Source organism: Engraulis encrasicolus, chromosome 6, assembly GCF_034702125.1.
Source record: "Engraulis encrasicolus isolate BLACKSEA-1 chromosome 6, IST_EnEncr_1.0, whole genome shotgun sequence".
Lineage (NCBI taxonomy): Eukaryota > Metazoa > Chordata > Actinopteri > Clupeiformes > Engraulidae > Engraulis > Engraulis encrasicolus.
In genome coordinates, this window is record NC_085862.1 from 50230180 (window position 1) to 50245728 (window position 15549).

At 47.2% G+C, this 15549-nt stretch overlaps 1 protein-coding gene across 5 annotated transcripts in view; it reads right to left on the reverse strand.

Moving 5' to 3' along the window:
* Positions 1-15549, reverse strand: part of LOC134451409 (arf-GAP with coiled-coil, ANK repeat and PH domain-containing protein 2-like) — a 95869-nt gene that overhangs the window by 49668 nt on the left and 30652 nt on the right. For all 5 annotated transcript variants that reach the window (XM_063201858.1, XM_063201862.1, XM_063201861.1 and 2 more), the window contains exons 7-8: positions 10909-10953; positions 10597-10692 (exon numbers count right to left, since the gene is read on the reverse strand). In XM_063201858.1, coding sequence (XP_063057928.1) covers positions 10597-10692; positions 10909-10953 — 141 coding nt within the window. The remainder of the gene's footprint in view (positions 1-10596; positions 10693-10908; positions 10954-15549) is intronic.

The window sequence follows — 15549 nt, forward strand, 5'->3', positions numbered from 1 at the left end:
ATAGTCGAAGTTTGTTTCTAAATTAAAAACTATGTTTGAATATTTATCCATATTTTTTACCATTAAAATTGCCCCAGTTAGACCTGATATCAAGCTGAAGTTGTTCTTTCCCCCAGTCAGTGACTAGTAAAAGGCTATTCCAACCAGAGATGTAGCCTAATGGCCCATTAACAACATGCATTCAAACAGCCATTATTGTTTAGCGATCGTTCAGCACTTATTAAGAAGACGGTACTTAGAGGTGTGAATGCAGATTAAAACATGGCAAAGCTAGCAGCCATGTCAAACTTGTAGCCCAAGTTAAAATTTGAATTGGATCATATGGGAATCATGAGAATTGAGCACACAGCACCAATATCAACAAATATGTATTTATTTTCTATCACTAATGACGGACATTTAGGTAGAGTGTTTGTAGGTCTAGGTAAGATGACTGCTTTTGTCTAAAAACGAACATTACACAAACTAGCAGTGCGCTAAAAACATGCTAAAAGCATGCTAACAAAATCATCACCTGGAGTCTGCCTGATCTGACACCCAGACCAACGAAGCTAATTTGGTCAAAATCCAAAAAACAAGAAGTTATTATCTTACTCTTGGCGTAATCAGGTACTTGGGGTTGAATCACATAATTCCAGAAACTCGTCAACTACTCCAGAAAGTAATGTGATGATGCTTTGTTTATTAATGATAGCCATTCACTTGAATGGAACTCTGCGGCACTCATCTGCTTGTTAATGCGGACTCTGGGGGAGACTGCCTGCCGCAAGTGTCCTGCTACGGAACACAGAGAAATGAGCCACGCACGCGACTCTCCTCAACACAGCTGTAGTGATTAACCAGCCATGGAAAAAATAAATTGAGACTGTGAATTGCGATGTTTACAAGGAAATCATTTTAATCAATACCAATGAAATACCCCAAAAATCAATACCCATGTCAGATTCGAATATTAATGGCCAATTAATATTCGTTCGAATGTCTAGAATTTTCTTAACATTCGACTTATATTCGAATATCGAATATCGAAGTCAAAGGCTTATGGCCTGGTGGAGTTGTCGGCCCTGTTTTGCCGACCTGCAGCCTCTGACACACGGTGACCGTGTTTTCACATATGCCCTGCCTGCTAGCGACCCGGACGGTCGCACGCCGCCGCCACGGCTGTCGCTCTCTGCCGCCACGGCTGTCGCCCTCTGCCGCCACAGCTGTCGCCCACCGCCGCCACGACTGTCGACCACCGCCACCACAGCTGTCGCCTGCCGCCGATGCCCGCGCCATGCCCTCTGTTCGGGTGACACCGTCACAGCCCAGTTGCATTGCTTGTTGCATTGCATTGGCACTGGCCCCTTTCTGGGTTGGTTGGCCATGGGTGTTTTTCGCCCGATGGCTACATGTGAGTGCCATACCTGCTACTGCTCCAGAGTGGGTTTCTGGCCACAGGTGGCCTCCACCCAGTGGCATGCTTGTTGATGCCACAGCTACTACAGCTGCCACGGCGTGCTGCTGGGCCATACGCACCCTGCCATTCCGGTTTACATGGCTTGCTCGGTTGCTTCGCATGCTTGCATACTTGCTCTCTTGCATGGCTGCATGACTTGCATGAGACCGCATGTGTGCTCCCCGCTCCTCTGCTGTTCTCTACCATTCAGCGTCCTGCGACTGTCTGTCGCTCTCCTGGATACCGCCTGCTGTCGGCTGTTTCATCTATTGGCTTCTTGTGGACGCCCGGGGCACCTCAACCGCCATGACTGCTACAGTTGCGCGTGTTGCTCCGCTTCATGCCCCTCTGTGTAGCTTGCTTTTCCCTACCTCACGACTGGTTCTAGTCGTTCTCCTGGGTTTGGCTGACCGTGGGTGTCTCCACCAGTCAGCTCCTTGCATGCACCGTTGGCGTTTCCGCCTGTACGACTGCTGCTGCTCTGGGTGAGTGGTTTCACACCATACCCTGTTTTATGCTCTTTGGCACTCCTGCGGGACTGTCTGGAGTCTGTTGGCCTTGGCCGGCTTCACCGTGGACGGATGTGATTGCAGTTGGTGCCTTCGCCTCTTCTGCTGTGGCTTCGGTATGCAAGTTATGCTCTGCGTCCTGTTGTCCGCTTTTGCCCACTGTCGTACGTCTGGCATGTCGTCGTCCTCCTGACCTGGTGGAGCCTGGGACTTTTTTGCCCCTTGGCTCGCGGAGTGTGCCGTTGGGCTTAAGCCTCTGTGACTGGTGCACGTGTATGTCGGCATTGCTGCCCTGGGTACAGGACCCAGGTGCTTCCTTCATTGTCCTCGACTGTGGCGCGTAGGTCGACTGCTGCACGTCGTCCCCCCGAGCTCTTGGGCTATGTGTAGTCTGATGAAGAGCGAAAGCTCGAAAGCGCTCACTTGAGAAAAATAAAAAAGCAACACGGGAGCAGTGTGCGGACATTCTTCTTATTTCTACAATACTTTGGCCTTTTGTCATGCACCTGCGTCTTGGATGTGCGCACCACTAACCTACTGGCTATGTGTGGACTTGCCATGGGCTACTTAAGAGTGCCATTGGTGCCCGCACCACTGCAGCTGCGGCTGCTACTGGTATGTTGGAGCGTTACCGCTCCTTCTCCCATTGCTCTTCATGTTTCCCCACTTCATGTGTGGTATGTCCGGGGGTCAGGATGCCACTCTGACAGCTACTACTGTACGGGAGTGACCCCACTCCGGGCTCTCCCTTCAAGTTTTCGGTGGCTTACGACTGTTCGCTCTGTTGGCCTCGCTATGGATGGTCTCACATGAGTGCTCTGGGCACCGGTAGGCGTACACGCCCCTACGACTGTGGATTCTGCATCTGGCTGGTTCAGCTTCATGCTCTGCCGTCTGCTGCAGGAGCATCGCAGTTGGCTTGTCATGGGCATCTGCGCCCTGTGTCGCGCCCCTTTCCCGCTGGGCCCGACTTGTTGCCGCTTGGACTGTTTACGCGTCTCTGCTGCAGTGGCTGTACCTACTACTGGTTACCCTGCCTGTCCCGCCTGTCTATACCCATGGCCCCCATGTGGCCTTTACTGGTGTTTGGCTGACCGTGACGCTGTGCGTGATGGGTCGGCAATCAGGCATTGGCCGGGCTTCGGGAGGCCTCCATCTATGGCCTTGCCGGGTATTGAACCACTTCTGACCGCCCTCCTTGCCTCGCCGGTCAGGGCGTTGATCTGGCGGGGCGCACTGCCCTGGCCACTTAGACATGTCGCAGATGAGCTCGTCTGCGAGGACTATGATGCAGCGTTGCGTACGACGTGCATTGGGTTCTTGATGTCCCATGTCTTGTTGGCCTTCTCTCGGCCCCCATGGACCGTTTTGGGACGCCCCCTGTGAGTTCTCTTTGACTCCTGGTTGCTGGCATTCGCCTGTCTGGCCAGAGTGCCGGGGCAGAGTCACACAGACCTTGGCCGTGGTACGGTGATTGGTTTGGCTTGCGCGACACCCTTGTCGGGGCCTTGCTGGAAGCCGTCTGCTCTCTTCCGGCGGCCCCCATATGTCCCTTTTGGTCCGTCCGCTTTGGGCAAGCCACGACGCGGCTTTTGTGTCGCACCGGCCGTGCAGCCGATGCTGCATGTGGTTTTGTTTCACTCACGCTGTTGTTCTCGACCTGGTGCGCTTTGCCCTGTTCTCGACATGCAGACCCCCGGCCTGGTGTCTCTAGGCGTCGATTTCTGCTTATGACCAGCGTACTTGCGGGCATTGGAAGTGGAGGCTCTCCTTCCTTGCTCTCCGCCCCTTCCAGGTGTTGGGCATGCCGACCTCGGCATCCCACGTTGTCCCTCTTGGCCTCCGCTTGCTGAGGCCTCTTTGGGTTGGATATGCCGTTATGGCCCCTGCCAGGTCCTACTGTCGCTGACTGCTCTACATTGCGTCTGGCTACCATGTCCGCCTTCGACCCTGGAGGTGGAACTCGCGTCTGTTCCGCTCTGCCCTTGCACCGTGGAGTCATGCCCACTGCTGCTGCCCTTGCGCGATGCGGTCGTACCCACTGCTGCTGCCCTGGACGGTTGGTCTGCGGTGGCAGTCCAACACTGCCTGCGACCTGTGGACCCCCTGATGATGGCCGTACCTTGGATGAATGTAGGGACTGGCCATCCTGATTGCCCTCGGATGCTCTCTGGCCGGTCTTGCGGTCTTGTGTGGAGCGGGCGGCTCATCTGTCATGTGCCATGTATGCCGCCTTGAGTCCTTGCCCTCTCTGGGCCTGTTGCAGCGGCTGCTTTCAGGGGCCGACACTTGTCTGTTGGGCATGGGAGCAACTTCCTTATGGGCGTCCAGTGCCCTGTTGTTGACCTTTTCCGTGGTTCGCCTCTTCCATTGTGGCTCCTCCCGTTTGTGGCACCGGGTGGTATGGTACCGCTACGGGGTGGCACAGGTGTCCCCGTCAACTGCTATGCTAACTGCTTACTTGCTGCCCCCTGTGGTTCTCACTCAGGGAGCTCGTGGATCCTTTGGGCCAGGTTACACTGGCTTCCATGTGGCCGTTGGTACGTGCAAGGACGTATACGGCACGGCCTCCTCGGCATCAGGCTGCACCATTGCCTGATTTTCTTGATGTTGCCCCACATGTTACTGTGGTGCTGGCGGTGGCTTCAGGCCGTCTCAGTAGTACTGACGACGGGTAGGCGCTCCTCATTATTTTGTTGGTATTAGTCATCCAGTGCTGAAAGCACCGCCTCTGGCGGTCAGGAGGAACGAAATAGAACGAAGGTTATGTATATAACCACGGTTCTATGAGTTCTGGATGACCGCCAGAGCTTGGCAGTCACTCGGAGTGTGTTTGAGAAGATTTGCCAAGAGGTCACTTCCTGGGTTCACCGGTGCTTTAACCCCTGACACGGGGGTCACCGGGTGACGTCACCCAGGTCACGTGTTACTTTGTTGATATTAATTCTCGACCTGCTGATCCGTAAGATGAATATTCAGTGCTGAAAGCACCGCCTCTGGCGGTCATCCGGAACTCATAGAACCGTGGTTATATACATAACCTTCGTTTTAAGTGCAAACAGCACAGTGTGAAATGCTGTTAACAAATAATACATGTAAAAACCAACCACATGGGGGCAGTTTGAAGAATGGAGCTTTAGACAGGGATGGCAACAGCCACAGCACAAATGTGGCATTCACTAGTTATGAGGTTCATATTTATAATGCAAACAATACGATTAACACCTTACAATACAATGCAACCATGACATTTGGGAAATGTTAATTGTTATGCTCTTGGTCAGACTAAGTCTCGAAGAGATTTGAACGTCGATGATCATCAGGCCACAAAAATACCACATTTTAATTGAAACCAAAAATCAATTATGGTAAAAACCTTATAGTACATTGCATTACTATTGTCCAAAGAACCACAGCACATGTTGTGAGGATTATGTCATCAATAGTTAAGAGCACCAGCCTTCTCCAGACTCTGAAGAAGGCGCACCGTGTCGAAACATCAGTCATTATGCTCGGAACACGATAAAATGACAAAAAAGTATCCGAGTGCTTCAGTCGTCCCTGGCCTAGTCTTTCTGAAGTGGACCAGTTTGCTTTCCAATTGTCTACCGTCGTGGACTGGGAGCAGCAAGAAGGTTAAGAGAGCAAGTGACTTCCCTTTTCCAAGTTAAAGCAGACATCGTTTGAATTTATAGAGCCATTTCCTGTCACAGTAATGCACATTCATCTATAAATGTTGTCTCAGCAGGTTGAATAGAGAAAAACTTGACTGTGACACGATAAGTAAAGAATTCCCGTTCCCCCAGAACTACACAAACCAGATGAACCATAAATCTGGTCATCATAATTGCCTGCTGACAGTGAGACAGACAGAGTATGTAAGCCAGTTCATCAACGCTAAATGACCTGTATTGTTTAAGCCAACACTGCTGAATGCTGTGTTTTAATAGGAGATGAAGCTGTTTATCATCACTGCATGGCTCGTATCTTCATTTTCCGAGTTGTTTTTAGCTGCAGCTGCTCTATGACGTTACTCAGCTCAATACTTTCCAAAAGCTACGTGGGGAAGTGGCATATTTAGGTCGGCCCCTTTTTTTCTCTCTTAATTTGTTTTGGTAAGACTGCAGGAGGGTGGAGAGTGGGAGAGAGAGAGAGGTGGAGGTGGTGATGGAGGGGTGCGCATGATAACATCTGTTGGAAATGTTTGCCTCCTCTCCTCTCCTCTCCTCTCCTCTCCTCTCCTCTCCTCTCCTCTCCTCTCCTCTCCTCTCCTCTCCTCTCCTCTCCCTCAGCTGCATGCGTGCGTACTGCGTAGTGTGTCTCTTTCCATGCCGCCACAGGACGTCTGAGCTGTGTGACCGGGGCCTGGTCACCTCTCACTCCCCATGATCATTAATCACCCCAAACACAGACCTCCTGCTGTGCTTAACCATAATAAAAAAAATCTTTTTTTAAGTACTGTGCTATGTTTAATACCAGTAAGCAAAGAAAGGGGTTACACACGCACACTCTATCTCTCCTCCTTTCTCTGTGTATGACTGAGAGACACAGAGACACACAGACACACTCTCTCCAGCTAATCCCTTCATCTCTGCAACTAGAGCATGCCCCCCCACTGGGCTGTCTGCTTTTATAGATCTCCTGATCCTTAGCTAATAATACAATGTGCTACCGATACCAACCATGCTATGGTGAGGTTAAAAGAGCAGCAGCAGCAGCAGCAGCAGCAGCAGCAGCACTGCTTCCAGTACGGATTAATTTGTGTGGCTTATGGTATGTGCAATTACACCAAAGAAGCTCAGACAAATGTAAGGCTATAGCTAAATATATCTAATGGGCAGAATGACTAGAATTTAATTCTGTTCCCAATTTAATGCTACTCATATATCGATGCTGGGTACAGCTTTAATGCCATGATTCATGTATGCTTTACAGTAAGCAAACATTTCATGGCCTCTCTGCCAAGCTCCTGGAGTAAAAAAAATGGAACTACCCCCCCTAGACTCCTAGGAGAGAGAGAGAGAGAGACAGAGACAGAGACAGAGACAGAGAGAGAGAGAGAGAGAGAGAGAGAGAGAGAGAGAGAGAGAGAGAGAGAGAGAGAGAGACACAGAGACAGAGAGACAGAGAGACAGAGAGATAGGGAGAGAAGGGGGGATACACTATTCATGGAAGCAGACACCCAGGCAGCAATAGCAGCAGTAGGGGAGGAGTGAGCGAGAAAGACTGAATGGAAGGGAGGCAAGAAAGTATAGCGGATGGAAGAGGAGAGAGAGAATGGAGAATAACTGACAGGCAAGAGAGACTGGAGAGAAAGAAAAGAGACAGAGACAGAGACAGAGAGAGAGGGGCTGGAAGGCTGAGTTGAGAGCTCCTCTACAGCAAGCACCATGGCAGAAAGATGGCAGAGAAACTAGAAAGAAGAGAGTAGGCCAGAGATAAAATGAAGACTGTGGCAAAGAGCAGACACTATAGTAGGCTGGGTGACAGAGAGAAACAAAAAGAAAGAGGCAAGTGAGAGAGAGCCAGCCAGCCAGCCAGCCAGCCAGCGAGAGAGAGAGAGAGAGAGAGAGAGAGAGAGAGAGAGAGAGAGAGAGAGAGAGAGAGAGAGAGAGAGAGAGAGAGAGAGAGAGAGAGAGAGAGAGAGAGAGAGAGAGAGACAGAATGTCGAGAGAGACCAGAGAGTCTTAGTGTTATGCATGAGCCAAGAAAGAGCTCCCCTCCTCTTCCCTCCTCTCCCCCACGCACCTGCTGGCAGCTCCTCCACATCTCCCTGCAGACACTCTGCACCCGCTTCAGCTTCATCGCCCAGACCCAGATGGAGCCTCACTGACCACGCTGACACACCAGGAAAGACAGACGCACACGTCCCTCCAACGAGCCCCAAGACCCCTAAAACGAGGCCCAAGGTCCCTCAAACAAGGCCCAAGATCCCTTCGACGAGCCCCAAAATTCCCAGATGTGGCCCAAGATCCACGGATATCCCTCAGACTCCCACTCCCAGGGTCCTTCCAACTTGCACTCCCACGCGAGAGCCCAGACACAGCTTTCTCTCCAAGTATCTAGTTCCTTCTCTATCTATCCCCCCTCTTGGCATATTTCTGCTCCATTCTTTTTTCCGAGTCTTGCTCTTCTCTCCCTCCCTCTCTCTCTTTCTTTGTACAAATGTTTCCCTCGGTCTTTGTCTCTTCTTCTGTGCCGTCCTTTCAGTTTATCTGCATTATTACTATTGTCAATTCCAACTGCAAGACTCTTTCTCTCTTACTGTCGCCACTGTCTCTATTGAAACTCTCTCTCTAAGCTCTGAGCCCCGAGCCCTGATGTGTAGCTGTGCACATCCCCTACTGGGAATACCCGGCCATTCCTCTGGCCCCGCTGGCTTCCTCTTTCAGAGGTGGACCTTCCCACCCAAACACACAAACGCACACTTACACACACACAGAAACACAAACACACGTTTACACACACTTACATACACAAACACACGCTTACATACACAGAGAAACTCAAACACACGTTTACAGACGCACGGGCATGCACGCACGCACGCACCACCCTGACATCAGCATCAACACAAGCTTATACTGTATACAGTACATACACACACACACACACACACACCGCCCTGACATCAACAGTGGCCGCTGAGTGGCCCTGCCCAAGTCACGTTTTCTCAAGAAGAGAGGCCAAAAGCCCAGAGGAGTGGGCAAGTCGTTATCTCTCATGTCTAACTAAACACGGCCCACAGCCAAGTATGTCGGCTCACATCCATTCTGGCGTTTCATGCTACTGGAGAGACCATTTAAATGCACAAGCACACACACACACACACACGGGCGCACACGCACGGGCACACACACACACACGCTGCAGCATACACAACACACACCAACATACACGCACTCATACGCAAACAAACATGCAAAAAACATACTAACATGTCAACACCCATCAACAAGTGCACACACAAACACGCAAGCACGCACCCATGCACGCACAGTCACAAGGAGAAACGGGTTATTACTGGCACACAGGAGCCCAAATGACACTGTATGCATATGATTCATATCAGGGTCGGCTGCCTGCTCCCCAATAAGAGGAGAAAGCAGGAGCTTATCTTTTATCTTTCTCCAATTAACTACGCAACTCATCAGGATCCCAGATGGGCGGTAACATGAAACTTAGCAGCATATTAATAGCTTTTTTTAGTTTTGTAAGTTTGCCAAAACTGACCTTTTTCTGATTTTTTTTCTCTGATATATAAAAAAAATGGAGAAAATGATGAAGGTGGGAATACAATAAATATACCATATACCTTATAATATGGTTATATGGATTAAGAAAAAGAATGACACAGATAGAAATGTATCTAAATTACTACACTAGAAAAGTAGATTTGTTTCAGACCTGTCAGTATAGTTAGTTACCCCTGCTACTATTGTCCAACAAAAACTCCAGATGGTTCAGTTAAATAGATGAACCAAAAATTGTCGCCTCTCCTTTTGAAAAACTTAAACTTAAATTCTCCAGTATGCGCTCCAGCCGTGGCTCTAACAATTCTCTCTCGTTCAATTCAGGCCCGGGTCATTTGCCGATCTTTCCCCATCTCTCTCTCCAAACACGTTTCCTATCTATCCTCCACTGTCCTGTCTCAAAATTAATTAAAAAATCTCCAGTGTGCAGCAGCGATCATGTGATCCCATTCATGAGTCATCAGCAAGAACTGATACACCGATACAACGCAATTGCAGAAGCATGCTCTCATTGAATGGTCTGGTGGTCTGGTAAGGTCAGGTCATTTCAAGGTGGAGTTTCAAGTTGGACATTTCAGGATTTTTTTTAAGTTTCAAATATCAAGAACTCACTCACAAATCACACCTGGTCAGCAACCCCTTCTTGTTAATTTCTGAAGTAGTGAGGACATTCTGTAGTGTGTCATCTGGGCTTTTTGTCATGTGAGGGAGAGGTTCCATGTTGCTATACTGCCACTATACTACTACAAAGGCAAAGTGCAGTAACTACAGAATTCAGCAAACTTGAGTTTAGACTGAAAATTGTCTTCATAACACCTCCTTTATCTTGTGTCACAGTCATACCGTATGGTCCAAATATCTCCTGATTTAGAGATATTCCCATGTCAAATTTGCCGCAACTGCAATATCCAATCTAAATACTAATACTTTGAAAGCCCTTTTCTCAGTTGGTGTAGATACTGCACTTTACCTTTGTAGGGCAGTATAGCAGGGGTGGTCATTGAGTGTCCGTCCGTGTCTGGGCTGAGGTCAAATCAGGTAAGGCAGACTGATTGTGTGGAACGTTTCCTTATGAGTCAGGTACTATGGAGACAGAGCTTAAGAGCCATCAAGATTACACTTTCAGATCACTGGACTTTGGAACTCTGTGTTCTTCCTAGAAAGAACATGGAGCTCATCAAAAATACTAGAGAGTTATTATAGATATTGTTTTGCCCATCAAAGCCCCTTGATCACCTCCTAAAATCCTAAACAATTAAGTTCATAATTTTCAGAGGGATAAGGGAACAGTGCTTAGAAGGGGCTTCTCAGTAAAACTTCCTCACTTTGGGAAATCGTCCGTGTACGCAGGTGATGTTAAGAAGGGTTCAGGGTGCAGGTGTGTGTGAGGTCTTACCTGTCCCCCTAGCTGCTTCATCAGGGGCTGCAGCTCACTAAACAGGTCGTAGCCCTGATGGAAGAACGTCAGGTGGGCATACATGAAGGACAGCATCTGGAGGAGAGGGAGAGAGGGGGAAACATACAGGAGAACCCTTTCAATCATCTGGCACTTGTAACAAGGGAAATTGCATGCATTAGAGAACATGTATTGTAATTAGTTCAGTATCAGTTGTATCAGTATCAGTTCCAGAAGATAAATAGACTTTTTTAATCTGATAACATTTCATTTCCTCAATTAAAGGTCAACAGAAATATGACTCATTCTTACCGATTTAAGGATTTCCGATCTTCTTTTGGATTGAAGTACATTGATCTATGGAGAGAAAACAGAAGCAAGAATTAGACCCAAAAAGTCCTTGTGTTTAGTCAGTGCTTTCTCTAGTTCACGGGTATGTTTGCAAATGACAAAGCACCTTTTGAAAATAAACATGACGCACAACAGCTAAATATTCTTTTTTTAAATGATAAGTTAAATTAGACTATAACGTACACTTGCACAAGCACTTCCAATCACAGGCCCATCTAAGATACATAGAAGCGGGCTTCAGCATGGAGGCATTCACACATCTCTCATTTTCCCGACGTACATGCAAAATGGAGGCAGAAAACCCCTAATTAGACAAACACATGACAGGGTGTCTACAGGTTTGACCAAGTCAAAATTAAGACATTTTAAGACTTTTCAATACCATTTTCCAAATAAAATTAAGACCAACTCGCGGCGTTTACAGGTTTTAGCAAATCAAAATTAAGACATTTTAAGACTTTTCAATACCATTTTCCAAATGAAATTAGGACCAACTCGCAAGATCATACACAGGTTCAAATGAAGCACCAAAACCAATTGGTTATTTACATTAATGTAGCCGTTTGAAAACACAAAACTATACACAATGAAACTTTACACTAAATAAAATTCAATAATGCGTTCTAAATTACACTACATGGCTACAACTCCCGATTTCCGTCGCGAAGTTCATCACATGGCTGACATAATTATTCCTCCCTAAATTAAGCTCCACAAATTTAAGACATTTGGGTTGAAAATTCAAGACAAAATAAGACTTTTCAAGGCCTTATTTGGCGAAAATGAATTTTAAGACTTTTTAAGGACCCCCGGCCACCCTGCATGATGTCTCACTCAGAGAAACACATCATCATTACAAACACAAGTGAAAGAAACAGAAAGAAAGTACTAAACATTATCACTGGAGACAACAAGCAGACAGTGGCACCAAGCATCGTGACCAGAACAAACCACATGAACAGAGAAGTGCACTCGGTCTAGGGCTGAGACCACAATACAACCCCCATCTCAATACGGTCAGTTACCTCATCTCACCACCAGAGGGAGTACATGCTCTCTCCTCCATCGGCCTCCCACACAAAACCTCGGCGTACATCTCAATGATATGCCTCCTCCAGTGCTTCCTCCAGCCTGGCTTGACGTCATTGATGACACCCGAATTTGATATGTTTTTATTCAATATCTCGCAAAAACACAATTCAGCAGTTCCTCTCTCTCATTTGCAATCGGATATTGAAATCTTACCGTCTCCTCAACGGGAGAGGCAACACCGAGGCACAAGGTCAGAGGAAAGGAGTGGAGTAGACATATTGAGATGACCTCTGGGTGTCAGAGGCCTGCACCACCACCAAACCAACCAACCAACCAATCAGACCCACAGCAACAGATCTTGGGCTAAAATATGAGGGCCGTTTGACAGACTTAATTAAGTTTGGAGGGCATCTGACACAGCGCCGCAGAGCAGACTGTGAGTGGAGCTGCCTCAGGTTAATGAGATTTAAAGAAGAGAGAGAGAGAGAGAGAGAGAGAGAGAGAGAGAGAGAGAGAGAGAGAGATAGAGAGGAGACATTGAGGAGCTTTTAAGTGATGTGGTGGCGCTGAAGAAACAATGCTGGCCCTCTCACTGGCATACAGAAGGAGGACTGTGTGAGTCTAAGGAGTACACACACAGCACGCATGCACACACACTCACATAACGCATGCGAGCGCACACGCACACGCACACGCACACGCACACACACACGCACACACACACGGAACACACAGGCGCGAGATCCCTTTCACATGTCAGTGCCAGGGACAGAGAGAGGTTTGAGAAATTTGCACATGTTTTGTGCGTGTGTGTGTGTTTGTGCTTGCAGTGACTGGACAGTTCAGCAAAACACTCAAGAAGTGCGTGACTGCCGTGACAGACTTGCACGAAAGAGGAACGCGATGGGCTACTCACAAACGTAAAAGAGTAACTTCAGCATCTGTAACTAAAGCCCCAAATGGGTCATATGCACCCACTTCCCAAATTGTGTTAAACAGAAGAGAGGGGCCTAAAGACGGACAACTTTCATAACACAAATTTGCCACAACCTACAACAAAACGGTCTGCTTCTAATCAGCATGACTCTTCAGCCAGATAAAAAACCTAGATGTACATGTGTGAAATCCCCGTTGTAGCATACAGCGTACAACAAAGAGATGATACAAGCCTTCATGTTTGAAGGCAGGCCTAAAGGTGCACTGTGTAATATTTGTAGTAGTTTATCTGAAGAATTAATGCTGCCCATTCACATTAATACTTATCACCACCATCAAATTCTTGTACATGTGTGAAATCCCCAGTTGTACCACACAAGATGATTCGAGATGATACAAGTTTTCAATTTCTGAAGGCAGGCTTAAACTGGGAAAATATTTCTCAGTAAAGTACAGCCAACCCATTTGTGGGTCAGTGACGTCTCAGCAGTAGTTCACGTCACAGCGGCGTAACGACAGCCAATGCCACTATTGAATGGTTTTGTTTTGTTTGCTTGTTGTTAGTGGACTATCTAATAAGCATATTCATCGCAGCATATCGACCAACAATTACTAATTAATGTATAGGCATTAAATGCACACCTGAGGTCTGAGCCCAAAAAAAAAACGTCTTTCACCCACGTAAAAAATACAGTGTAGAACAAAAATCTAGTTTTGCAAACAGTAGGCTCATACACCTATATACAGTGCCCTCCATAATTATTGGCACCCCTGGTTGAGATGTGTTAAAAGCCTTAAAATAAATTCAGTGTTTATTGCAGAAGAATACTGTCACACTGAAAATTGTAGGAAAATGTAGCCTTCAACTCAAATGAATTGTAAGAAAATAAAAAAATCCCTGACTAAAAAATAATTATTTTTCATTAAATCACCTGTTCCACAATTATTGGCACCCTTAACAATTCCCAGGAAATAAATATAATTGAAGCATTTCTGTAGTTTAGTAGTTTAGTTCAGTAGTTTACAAAGTTTACCAGAGTATGTAGGAACATTTAATTAATAATTCATCACTTCCTGTTTCCCTGGGGTATAAATATGACGTGACACCGAGGCCATTTCTCTTATCCACTCTTAAACATGGGAAAGACAAAGGAACACAGCATACAAGTGAGGCAGATGTGCGTCGACCTTCACAGGTCAGGCAGAGGCTACAAGAAGATTGCCACTCAACTGCAGCTGCCCATATCCACTGTGAGAGGAATAATTAAGAAGTTCAAAACAACTGGAACAGTGGTAAACAAGCCTGGACGAGGACCCAAGTTTATTTTGCCACCACGCACAGTGAGGAGGATGGTAAGAGAAATCAAAAGATCTCCAAAGCTCACTGTTACAGAATTACAACAAATGGTAGCATCCTGGGGTCACAAAGTCTCCAAATCAAACATCAGGCGCTGTCTACATGCCAACAAGCTGTTTGGGAGGCATGCACGGAGAAAACCTTTCCTCACTCACAATCATAAACGCAAGCGTCTGGAGTTCGCCAAGCGGTATTGGGGCTTCAACTGGGACCGTGTGCTTTGGTCAGATGAGACCAAGATTGAGCTTTTTGGCAACAAACACTCTAAGTGGGTCTGGCGTACCACGAAAGATGCGCATGCTGAAAAGCACCTCATACCCACTGTGAAGTATGGGGGTGGGTCAGTGATGCTGTGGGGCTGTTTCGCTTCCAAAGGCCCTGGGAACCTTGTTAGGGTGCATGGCATCATGAATGCTTTGAAATACCAGGACATTTTAAATCAAAATCTGTTGCCCTCTGCCCGAAAGCTGAAGCTGGGTCGTCACTGGGTCTTTCAGCAAGACAATGACCCTAAACATATGGCCAAATCTACACAGAAATGGTTCACCAGACACAAAATCAAGCTCCTCCCATGGCCATCTCAATCCCCTGACCTCAACCCCATTGAGAACCTGTGGGGTGAGCTGAAGAGGAGAGTACAGAGGAGAGGACCGAGGTCTCTGGATGATTTAGAGAGATTCTGCAAAGAGGAATGGCTGAAGATCCCTCTTTCTGTCTTTTCCCATGTTGTGAAACATTGTAGGAGAAGATTAGGAGCTGTTTTGTTGGCAAAAGGGGGGTTGTACAAAATATTAACACCAGGGGTGCTAATAATTGTGACACACATTATTTGATGTCAAATAATTATTTCTTTATGTGGGATTTTTTCCCCACTGAATAAATGCACTTGTATTGAAGGTTGGATTTTTCTCTTTTTTTCCATTAAGGTCCCATAATATTTAGAAAAAAAAATAAAATAATTGGAAGCTAAAAAACACATCTCAACCAGGGGTGCCAATAATTATGGAGGGCACTGTATATATAAAATATGACTTATCCGTCAATAGAAGAGTACAGTTTTATAGATGACACACCATAAATTACCCTAGCAGCTCATACCCAGAGCTACTGTCTGACACGGCTGCTGATGGACGACTAAAGCACTTCCTTAATAACGGGGGCAAGATTAAAATGGAGAAGAAGAGCAGGGAGACAGGTAAACAAAGACAGAGAGAGAGAGAGAGACAGAGAGGCAGACAGATGGGAGAGAAAGAGAGGGAGCGCGCGGGGGGTCCTGG